The 12,178-nt window shown below is 42.7% G+C and overlaps 1 protein-coding gene across 5 annotated transcripts in view; it reads left to right on the plus strand.

Annotated features, from left to right (window-relative positions):
• Positions 1 to 12,178, plus strand: part of TSEN2 (tRNA splicing endonuclease subunit 2) — a 67,945-nt gene that overhangs the window by 5,882 nt on the left and 49,885 nt on the right. For all 5 annotated transcript variants that reach the window (XR_012380958.1, XR_012380959.1, XR_012380960.1 and 2 more), the window contains exons 3-4: positions 1,447 to 1,528; positions 7,643 to 7,679. Coding sequence is in view for 2 of the 5 variants with exons in the window: in XM_025885458.2 (XP_025741243.1) it covers positions 1,447 to 1,528; positions 7,643 to 7,679 (119 nt within the window). In the remaining 3 variants the exon portion in view is untranslated. The remainder of the gene's footprint in view (positions 1 to 1,446; positions 1,529 to 7,642; positions 7,680 to 12,178) is intronic.

Consider the following 12,178-nt stretch of genomic DNA (forward strand, 5'->3'; position numbering starts at 1 on the left):
CCCCCCCCCGTCCACTCCCCAAAGCAAACCATCATTGACCCATATTCTTTCGTTGCCATTCAGTCCAGTGTAGGAGAGGAACTGCACAATTTGAATCAGGTGCCCTGAAGCCATATGCTAACGAGGAAGACTCCCCCACCATTGAACCCGCGTTGCAACAATAAAGTAGGGTCGGTGCATTGGCCTTTCTTGTCTTTCAGTTATAAAAGCCATGCATGGGCGCCTGGGTGGCTCAGTTGGTTAAGCGACTGCCTTCGGCTCAGGTCATGATCCTGGAGTCCCTGGATCGAGTCCCGCATCAGGCTCCCTGCTCGGCGGGGAGTCTGCTTCTCCCTCTGACCCTCCCCCCTCTCGTGTGCTCTCTCTCTCATATTCTCTCTCTCAAATAAAATCTTTAAAAAAAAAATAAAAAAATAAAATCCATGCATGTTCATAAAAAATGTCAAGCAATTTACAGAAATGTAATGGTAAAAAGTAAAAATTCCCCACTCCCATTCCATCTCCAGAGGTAAACACAGAGTGGCATATTGTTCTGGCTCATGGACAGATAAGGCTTCGGCATGTACTCTGGTTCCTTATCTGTGATCTCTTGTTTGGGGACCTTTTCTTAGATGAGGACAGGTTCTAGTTCTTGCTGTTTTCCGCCCATAATAAATTCAGGTTGAGATTGGTAACTTGCTTGCTCTTTTTTTTTCCATCCATCGCCAGTTCATTACTGGAGGCATTTTTTTTTTTTTTTTTAAAGTAAGCTCTACTCCCAGTGTGGGGCTCAAACTCACAACCCTGAGATCAAGAGTCACATGCTGTACCAACTGAGCCAGCCAGGTGCCCCAACTTGGGGGCATTTTTTAAATAGCTTTATTGAGGTATAATTTAGTGTCATAAAATTCACCTATTGTAAATGTGCAATTCAATGATTGTAGTAAATACATAGAGTTGTGCAACAACCATCGCATTCCAGTTGTGGAGCATTCCCATCACCACAAAAAGTTCCCTTGTGCCATTGCACTTAATTGCTGCTCCTCCTCCCAGCCCATGTCACCCACTGATGTACTTCCTCTCTAAATTGGGCCTTTCTAAACATTTTATGTAAAATAGATATGTTGTAGCCAGCTTCCCAAAGTGGGATACAGCAGGTGGCATTGATCCTGGTGATATGGGGTCTAAGCCAAGGCCCTGCCTCTGCCTGTTCCATTGCCTTTAGCTTAACAAACCCAGACTGAAATCATCAGGTATAAGACAGACAAGGTGTACTGAAAACTTACTAGAACTCTTCATACAATCAGATATAATGCTAAGATCTTCATTAGTAATCATTAGGTAATCAGAGGGAAAATGTAAAGCTAAGGAAAATAGAATGAATCTCTTGTTAACTCAAATAGTTGTCTTCCCCCAGCTAAAAAATTGGTAACTAAACATGAACTTTGTTTTCTCTTTTCCTGGAAGGGTTATTTTGGAAAAGGTATCCTGTCTAGAAGCCGTCCAAACTTCACAATTTCAGATCCTAAGCTCGTTGCTAAGTGGAAAGGTAAATTTGTGCCTCATTCAGTTAACTTTTGGCAAATTATTTTCTTTCATCTTTGATCTTTTTTTTTTTTTTTAATATTTCATGAGGCCAGCTTTATCCTAACACCAAAACCAAAACATTCGCAATTCATCTTTGATCTTAAACTTTGGATTACAAAGGAAAATTCTCTGGAGAAGACATAACATGCACAGTGGCAATTTTACTGCTAAAACTAGCAACTAGAATAATTCTAATCAAGGTGAAAGGGTTTTGATGGTTGGTGAAAATGTGTTTTATCTAATTTCTGGAGTTATCGAAAGTGTTACTCAGATTTTTCTGTTGTTAAAGATTGACTAACAGGGTACTATGCACTTGGAAGGTACTAGTAAATAAGTACCTCTTCACCTGTATGCAAAATGAGTTTTATATTTTTTATTTCTAGGATTAGAATTTACAACAATAACCATAACATTAATGAATTTGTTAAAACATTAATGTGTGTAGTTCTTACTTGCTTGACTTGCCTTCTTTACCTTAAAAATCTTTTACTTTAGTGTGTTTGTCTAAGGAAGTCTCATGGTGATTACATAACCAATGCCAGCAGATGAAACATAATTAGGATTTTTTGTAAGAAAAAATACAAATTAAACCTACACTAAGATACCATTTTAGCGATCAGATTGGCAAAAATCCGAAAGTTTGACAATACTCTCCTTGGGGAGGCCCAGAAAAACACTCTTCATGTATTGCTGGTGGGAATGTAGGTGGTACTACTGTTACAGGGGGGAATTTAGCAATGTCTGGTAAAACTATATATACATTTGCTTCCCCCCCCAATTCTCCTCTCCCCCTAACCCCTGGTCACCTTAATATGTTTGCTGTATCTGTGAGGTTGCCCATTCTAGATATTTCATATAAGTGGAATCATACCTTGTGAAGCCTTTTGTGTCTCCCACTCAGGATGTTTTCAAGGTTCATCCATGTTGTAGCATGTACCAAAATTTCATCCTGGGGCGCCTGGGTGGCTCAGTTGTTGGGCGTCTGCCTTCGGCTCGGATCACGATCCCAGGATACTGGGATCGAGCCCCGCATCGGGCTCCCTGCTCAGCGGGAAGCCTGCTTCTCCCTCTCCCACTCCCCCTGCTTGTGTTCCCTCTCTCGCTATCTCTCTCTCTTTCAAAATAAATAAATAAAATCTTTAAAAGAAAAAACAAAAAACTTCATCCTGAATAATAATTCCATTTTGTTTATCCATTCATCCAAAGATGGACATTTGGGTTGTTCCCACTTTGGGGCTGTTATGAATAGTGCTGCTGTGAATGTTCATATACAAGTCTCTATGTGAACATATATTTTCATTTCTCCTAGGTATATACCTAGGAGTAGACTTGCTGCATTTTACAGATACAAATAGATACAAATATATCTATTCTGTTTTAATTTTTTTAGGAAATGCCAAACTGTGTTCCACAACACCTGCCCCCTGTTACATTCCCACCAGCAGTGAACAAAGTTTCCAGTTTTTCCACTTGATGTTTTCTGGTTTTGGATTTTTTTGTTTGTTTGTTTTTTATGATAGCCATCTTTGTGAGTGTGAAGTGGTAAAAGTTTTTAATATTAATGAAGTCCAGTTTATCTGTTTTTTTCTTTCATTACCTATGGTTTTGATGTCATAGTTAGGAAACCTTGCCAAATCCAAACTGATGCAGATTTTCCCCTGTGTTTTCTTGTAAGAGTTTTACAGTTACAGCTCTCAAATTTAGGTCTCTGATCCACTTTGAGGTAATTCTCGTATGTGATGTAAAGTAGGGGTCAAGCTTCAGTGTTTTGCCCGTGGATATCCAGTTGTACCAGTATAAGCATCTACTTTTAACCCAGCAATTCCATTTCTAGGAATTTAGCTGAAAGATACACTGGCAAAAATATGAAAAGAAGTCACACAAGGCCATTCATCTCAACACTGTTTCTTATATTAAAGACTGGAAACAACCCAAATGTCCATTAGGAGGGGACTAGTCAACTACACCGTACTACATTCACATAATAAAGTACCATGGAGCTGAGCTAAGAATGAGGGATTACGGGGATGTATTCCTAAGCGAAGAAAGCACAGAAAGGGGGAGTCTGCATAGTGTGCCATGGTTTATCTGAAGGTGGGGGGATAATAAATATATTTTTGAAATTTAAGGAAGGATAAATCATAGATTCTTTTTAATGCCTATGGGGGAGATATGGAACAGGATGGAGAAAGAGGTGAGACTTTATAAATTTGACTTTGGAACCTTGTAAATGTGTTACATGATTACAAAACAAAGTTAAATTTTAAAAAGTAATTAAAAAAAAAGGCTGAACCTATATATCAAGTTGGTGGTGTAGACACTGAGGACTATTTTCAGTGACTGTAAAACGTGGTAACTTGAGGTTCAATCCTAATAGGCTAGACTTTGTGTCAGTTCTCTCTTGGCCCAGTGTTGTTTAACCAGTGGTTTTCAGCAGCATCCAAATTGCTCACAAGTCTACGGGTTTGCTAGGTAGGTGTGCTGATCTTGGCTGGATGTACTCATCCATCTGGTTAGTTATGGAGATCAGCTAGCTGCTCTAATGGATTTAGTCCAGTAACGGATCTAGCTGGACTTACTAGTGTCTGGTTGTCTGTTGGTTGGCTGTCAGCTGGTCTAGGATGGTCTCAACTGAGATGAGGGGCAGGGGGCACCATGTGTGTCATCCCTTGGCAGGCTAGCTCAGGCATGTTCTCATGGTTATGGTGGAGGGTCATGAGCAAGCCCCAGTGTGCCAGTGCTTTTCGGGCCTCTGCTCATAGCACGTTTGCTGTTATTCCAACTGGTCTAGAGTCAAGGTGTTTGGCAGGTGGAAGACCTGAAGAATTGGGGCCATCAGTGCAATTAACCTACCCTATACTCTAAAGAAAGGAAGAGTGGCAAAATAATCTTCACATTGCTTTCAACAATTATTTTATAGGTGATAGCTTGGTACAACTGACTGTTGTATGTATATCGTGTGAAAAAGCAAATGATTAATTATGTTGGTATGGTTGAGAGCCAGGATTTTCACATGAAACATCTATACCAGGAAGCAAGGAAGCTTATCAAAAACTGCTAGGCTTGTTTCAGAAGTGCCTTCCCAGACCAAAGAGGGAAACATTTGAGCATCAATGAGAGTAATACTGTAGTGGCCCCTGGGTGGCTCCGTCGGTTAAGCGTCTGACTCTTGATTTCAGTTCAGGTCGTGATCTCAGGATCATGAGATTGAACCCCACATCAGCCTCCGCGCTGAGGATGGAGCCTGCTTAAGATTCTCTCTCCCTCTCTCTCTTACTAAAAAAAATAAACAAAAAGGATTAATCCTACAATTTGTTTTAAAATCCAGTCATTGGTAATAATGTCCCAAAAAATGTGTGAATCTTTTAATTTATGCTGGTACACTATGTACCTTCACCTGTGGAGGATTCACCATTTTGGAAATTAGTAAACATGAATTGTTCTCCGGGTCACTGAGTAGTGAGGGATTTCTCTCTATGGAAGATTCCTGCTAATAAACAAGGAATAATGGATGAGAATAGCACCATTTTGCATCCTCTAATAAAGCATTGATCGTCAGTGGTGTTGATGACATACAAAGAGACAACACATTTTTTTGTCTTGTAAGAGAAACACACAGCACCACCCATGAAGGAGGCTGCCCAAGATACTGAGCCTGAATGTGATCAAGCCTCTAGTTCCACCAATTTACAGGAAACAGGGTCAAAGAATTATTAAGCCAGTGCTACTTAAAGTGTCACAAGTGTCACTGAAGTGTCACAAGATAAGTCCTTTGCACCAGAATGGAAATAGATCCCATACTATTTAGCTGTTTACCTATGGCTTCCCTCTCCATGAAAATCTGGCTATGAAAACAAGGTGAGCTGAACTAAGCAATGTGCTGCGTGAGACAGTTGCTTAAAGGTTGGTGCAGGCCCTTCTTGGACTATCCATGAGCAGTTCAAGGACAGCACGGTGCTTGTGACCTCCTTTGATGAGCACCATGTTTACAGCACAATAGGGACGTGATCCTCTGAGGCCAGACCGGGGGAAGGTGTATAAGACAGAAAACCCATTGCTTCAGTAAGTGAATTACAGGGAAGAAAATCATGGTGGGGTAACATATATTAGAATCAACTTCAGATGTATCAGTCAGTTGTAATGTATATAGGCCTTCTATGGATTTTGAGTCCGACTTTTAAAAATTGAGACAATCCGTAGATTTTCATGAGGCTAAGGAATTAATATTAATTTTTAAAGTAATGTATTGCAATTTTTTTGTTTTTTTTTTTAATTTTTATCATCTTTTTAAGTAAGCTCTATGCTCAGTGTGGGACTTGAACTCACAACCCCAAGATCAAGAGTCACATGCTCTACCAACTGAGCCAGCCAGCCCCCCTTTTTTTATACAAGTTTTTTCTTCATTTTTTAAGTCTGCATAGAAATACATAATGAGCTACTTAGAGATGCTGTGATAGAATGTGAGGGATCTTTTTCAAAATAATCTGGGGACGGGGAAATGAACAGAAGGGCAAATGAAGCAAGATTGGCCATGAGTTAATTGTTAAAGCTGACGGATGGCAACATGGGAATTTCTTATACTGTTCCCTTTACTTTTGTATGTCTGAAAACTTTTTCATAATGAGTGTTTCAAAAAGGGGAAAAAAGTGGGAAAAAAAATAGCATAATGACCCCCACCATCCAGCTTCAGCAGTTACCAATATTTGGCCAGAAACAAAAAGCTTTCAAATAGTATAATGATCTTAAAAACTGAGAATCTTTTCCTGATCTGTGTAGTAACTACATTTTAGACAGTAATAGAAATTTGAAGGAAAGGAATTTATGCCAAGGAAGCAGAAATTAAGCTTGTGGACTGCCCTGAAGAAGTAAGTCTCAAATGTCCATTTGAGGAGGTTCTTCAAATTCTGGCTTCAGCCTCATCTTCCACCGTCTGTGCACTCTCTTCTACTCATCGGCACTAGAGCCACCTTGGGCTGCTTGCCATTCCATGAACCTGTCACGCATTTACTCTCTTTCAGCCTCACATGGCTTCCCCTGCCTATTTCCCCTTGGTCTGCCTGGTGAGCTCTTACTCATTCTTCAGAGCCCAGCTCAGTTACTCCTCCTCCTTGGTGTTTTTTACTAAGCCTTTCAGGCAAAGTGAGCACTCCTTTTATACTCCTTTACTTGGTCATATATCAGCTTGGGTTAGAATCAGTCATTTCTGGTCTGTCTCCCCAACCAGACTGTGAGTATCTCAAGAAGAGGGGATTTTACTTTATTACTTCTGTATCTCTAGTGCTTGGCACATGGATGGCTGTCAGTAAAACTCAGTAAATTGTCATTTTTGTTAGATTACCAGAGGAGGGAGGTCATGACACAGAGAAAACTGACAAATTCCTAAGGAGGTAGGAGTCTGTGAACTCCTAGGGTTTTTAAAGCTGATGATCATCTATTCCAGGCCTTTACTGCACTGGGGAGAAGGCTGAGTTTGGGTAAGGAGAAACGACTTGCCCACAGGCAGAGTGGAGGAGGGTGAGGACTAAAACCCACACCATCAGGTGATCAATAAACAACATTGAAGGTAGAAAGGCTCAACCAGCCAGATGCCCAGAACTAGAACTAGAGCCCAGAACTCCCAGGTCTACACCCAGAAGTAACACTGCCATGAAATTCAACAACCGTTTTTGTAGGTACACGTGGGGCACTTTGACTGAAGATGCCTTAAAGAGCATGGGAAAATGGGGGTCAGGTGCATAACTTTAGGACCTCAATACTCTCATCTGAAAGTTCAGAGGTTGCAGGGGGTTTTCCTCTTGCATGCCATTGCTGCCAAGCTGCAGTGTTGAGAAGGATTTCAGGGTCACATCTGGGCACAGCAAGAGCACCGTGAACAGGCAGCATTGCCTTCCAGTGGGTTCAGGGGGGGGGTTCTGGGAATGATGGCACATAAAGCATGCCATTGCTGGTTGGGCAAGATTAGACTTCTAGATGTGTGATTTTGTGATTCTTGAAATTCCTTTTGTTTTTCTGGATTTTCAGTGTGTTTTTTCCCTTAGGGAAAATTTGTCTGAACAGAACTTTTTTGTTGTTACAGATATGAAGACACAAATGCCTATAATCACATCAAAGAAGTAAGTCGTGGTGACCTTGGCCAGAATTATGGCTTAAATCAGATCTGTTTATAGATAACCTTTTCCAATGTGGTAGGTCACGCCTTTTTTTTTTTTTTTGGTAGTAGGTGTGTCCTTGAAAATTATGTCTGAACTGAATGTGGATCAAATCATATCTGAAATGCACTGAGTTAATTTTTTTAAATAATCCTAGGCCAGATCCTTTGCCACTTGAATTCCTTCCAAAATATGAACAATTAACCTCTGATGTGTATGTCTTTAAGTGCTAAGATGCTTATACTTAGGTCTGGAACTGGCCCCTCCCCTGTCCTCCTTACTCGCTCTATACTTGCAGGGTGAGAAAGAGGCTTCCACGGAGGCTCTTCTTTATCCACTCATACACTCACAGTTCCTTCCTCTGGCTTTTTTTTTTTTTTTTTAAGATTTTTTATTTATTTATTTGACAGAGCGATAGAGAGCACAAGTAGGCAGAGGGAGAGGGAGAAGCAGGCTCTCGGCCAAGCAGGGAGCTGGACGCAGGGCTAGATCCCAGGACCCCAGGATCATGACCTGAGCCGAAGGCAGCCGCTTAACCGAACGAGCCACCCAGGCGCCCCTCCTCTGGCTTTTCTTTACACTCTTCCCATTTCCCAGGATTTTTCCCCTGACCCCCCCACCCCCCCGCCCCAAAGCATGCACACTGCCTGGCTCTCGCTGCCCATTCCATGATCCAGCTTACATGTCACTCTCCTGGAGGTTTTCTCATCACCACCACCCTCCGTTGGTTGGGGTTGTTCTTCCGGCTCCCACGCAATCTGCCTTGGTGCCCCTCTCCGTGCCATCCGTCACACACCCGGATTTAGACTGTCAGTTCCTGGAGAGCAGGGACCATGCCTGCTTCCTCTCTGCAGCCCCTACACTTACTGATCCCTTGGTGGAATTTTGTGGACTAAACATTCATGCATTTAAATCCTCATTGTCGCTGAGGGACAGCTCAAGTTGCATCTCTTCTGTAAGCCTTCTAAAAATATTGAAACTCCCGATGGTTTTCCATCTTGTTTCTAGCACATACTGGCAGAATATGACAGCTCCTATTCGGTTATGTGCTCGGTAATGCCATAGCCAGAGGAGTGGCTGGGGGCAGTGTCACCAGGGTAATCTCAGTGGCTGCTGTGGCTGTACCTGCAGGCTGGGTGTGGGGGTAGGGTTCTAGTCTGTGGGAGGGGCCTGCGGAGAACCTGGCAGGGCCTCCACCCGAGGAGTAGCTGCAGTAAAGCTGCAGTCAACAGCAGGACTCAGAAACAGAGCAGAAGCCTGCCCCTCAGAACTGCATCCTGATTGGGCTGGCAGTGGGCCTGACATGACGTCAAGCTAGTTTGAGTATGTGAGGTTCTGGATGGGGGAGATTGTCACCTGCCTGAAGTTATCCCTTTGTAAGCTCTACAGTAATAACACTGCAAGCATTTTATTGATCTTTGTATTAGTTCCCTAGGGCTACCATAGCTTAAAAGAGCAGAAATTTAGTCATATACCTCCGGAGACCAGAAGTCCAAAATCAAGATGTCAGCAGGGCTGTGCTCCCTCAGAAGGCTCTAGGGGAGGATCCTTCCATCTTCCATGCCTGGTTTGAGCCTCTGATGGTAGCCAGCAATCTTTGGCATTCCTTGGCTTATAGATGCATCTCTCCAGGCTCCTTCCTCCATTATCACATGGAGGTCTCCGTTGTGTATGTCTATGTGTCTCTGTCCAAATTTCCCTCTTCTTTCTATAAGGAAACCCTTCGAGTATGACTTCATCTTAACTTGGTTACATCTGCGAAGACCCTGCTTCCAGAGAAGGTCACATTTACAGATGCCAAGTGTTAGGACTTAACCATATCTGACAGTTCTGTCAGAAAATTATGTGCCCCCCCCATCAATACTTGATTAGTTATTTGGCCATAACAATTGCAGTCACAATCTAAATTGTTAAATATTCAAAGAAATGGGCTCATTTTTATATTTTTAAGTTAATTTTCCAGCTTACGTGCTTGTTATAATTGTTTCTTTACTATTCCCTCTGAAATTCCGATCCCTTTCTCAAGTGAATTCACTCTGATTAGCCGTTTTCCAACAATAGTTGTCCTTGGGTGATGAGAACCTTCCATCTAATCCTCTCTGGAGGTAAGCGTCCAGACCCTTGGGTGATGCCCTAGGGGACTGAAGTATGTAGGTTGTGTCCTTGGAGGGCCAGCCGTGAGGGGAGTGCTGGTCCCTCCCTCCTCATTTGTAGTCCTCTGTTCAGCCAGCATTTACTGCAGGTGCTTGAGTGTCAGGCATTGGGTAGGTGCTGCAGATACAAGAGGAGGAAGAGGTTTCGCCCTGTTCTCGAGGGATTTACGGTCTGGTGGGAGAGGAAGAGAAGTAAACAATTGCACTCTTCTGTGATAGATGTTACGGGGAGCTATTACTGCGATCACCGTCCTAGCCCACAGGTACTGGTTGCTCCTGCGGTGCTAGTTACCAGCTGGATGCTTTACCTGACCATCTCAGTTCATCTCAAGGAGCCTTTGTGGTAGGCGTAGTCATTTCCATCTCATTTTATCAGCTCAGATGAGGCAGCTCAGCTTCAGAGGAATTGACACATAGTGAGAACAACAACGTGGTTGTACATGCTGGCGTTGCTTGGTCATATTCCATGTACAGGGTTCTGTGCTGATAACACATTTGTGGACTATCTCCTAAAGTCCTCCCATCACCCCTAGAGGTGTAGGTCCTGTTATTATCTGACAGGCGAGGAAACGCAACCAGAGGAGGTTATATAACTTGCTTAAGGGCAGTACTTGGACCTAAGCAGACTGCCTCAAAACTGTTTTGCTCTGAACTTCTAATGATAGGTAGGCATTAATCAGTAGGTGAGGGAGAGGGATGTTCACCATGCCAGTGGAAGAGTGTGTTCGAGGCCATAGAGACAGAAGAAACAGAGGCGTATTCAGATGCTCCACCATTCTGTAGTCTGGTGGCCCCGAAACGGGTCTGCTTTTCACCAGTCTCATTACTGCTACTAATCATAGCTGCCACCTTTTTCCCCTGCCACTCTCTCCCTTATGTTTCCTGACTTTTACTTTCCACTTTTCTCTTCCTGCTGCTTCTGCAGCAGTGTCTGGGGTTAATCGCGGCAGGACTTGGCTTTTTAAAGCATTGTCAGCCAATGAGAGGACACCTGCTCTGTGACTCATATGCCATATGTCTTAGTCATTTGTGTATCTGGCTGTTTTCATCACCAGTCTTTCTCAGAGGCTTTCTTCCACATGCTTTTGCAGCCACTGTCTCATTTGAGCTTCCATAAAATGAGCATCTGAGGTCATTATGAGGCAGGAATACAGGTGTGATTCTGGCCTTTTGCAGAAGAGCAAAAAAGGTGTAGGGATGCTAAGTGGCTTAGCTCGGAATCATGAAAGAGGCAACTCCAGAACCCAGATCTGGTGCAGTGCCTGTCCCCACAGGGGTGCCCCTGCTCTTGCAGAGCAGTTAATTAAGGTGTACATTTCCATTCATTAAAAATGTTATTTGTACTTTGTAATGTAATATGTATGAGTCAAAATGATTTTATTTGTTAATTCTCCCCCTAAAAAGCCCACAATCATAGTAACAAATATTTATAGAACACTTACTATGTGCTGAGCCTTGTCCACGTCTTGTCTCCTTTAATCCTTGCAACAACTCCGTGATGTCAGTATGGTTACTCCTGGTTTACAGATGAGGAGCTGAGCCTCATGAGGGTCGTGTAGCTAGTACAAGAACATGATGGAATGAGAGTTTGAACTCTTATCTCCCTTGACCCTATTGCAGAGAGCAGAGCAGTAGCCTGTGTGTGCTCTTTCTCTCAGTTTTGCTCAAAGGGGCAATAGTTGAACCTTTCATTCAGTGGTTCCCTCACATATTTTGAGTCAAGGAATTTGATGAAAGTTGGGGATCCCTTCCCCAGAAAGATACATATTGACACAAAAATTTGTGTTCAAATAAAGGAGATTTATAGATCCATGAGGCCTATAAGGCCAGTGCTGTAGGTGGTATGAAGAGCAAAGATTCTTTTTAGATCTCTCAAACGAAAGTTCTTTTAACTGTGTGCAACAGTGGCCATACTTTTCATACAGGCGGGAAGACACCCTGCCGTTGTATGATCAACTACATTTTTTATTCTGATTATTAAAAGTAATACATAACCCCTGGGGCGCCTGGGTGGCTCAGTCGTTGAGCGTCTGCCTTCGGCTCAGGTCGTGATCCCAGGGTCCTGGGATTGAGCCCCACTTCGGGCTCCCTGCTCGGCGGGAGGCCTGCTTCTCCCTCTCCCGCTCCCCCTGCTTATGTTCCCTCTCTCGCTGTGTCTCTCTCTGTCAAGTAAATAAATAAAATCTTAAAAAAATAAAATAAAAAATAAAAGTAATACATAACCCCTTCATACAATAGTAGTCCCATTACCCTATCTTATGGGTGGGGGAACAAGCACAAAGAAGTTAAGTAATTGGTTTTGTCACATTG

This window comes from Callorhinus ursinus, unplaced genomic scaffold, assembly GCF_003265705.2.
Source record: "Callorhinus ursinus isolate GAN/ISIS: 27379988/994484 unplaced genomic scaffold, GSC_fseal_2.0 scaffold15, whole genome shotgun sequence".
NCBI classification, from domain to species: domain Eukaryota; kingdom Metazoa; phylum Chordata; class Mammalia; order Carnivora; family Otariidae; genus Callorhinus; species Callorhinus ursinus.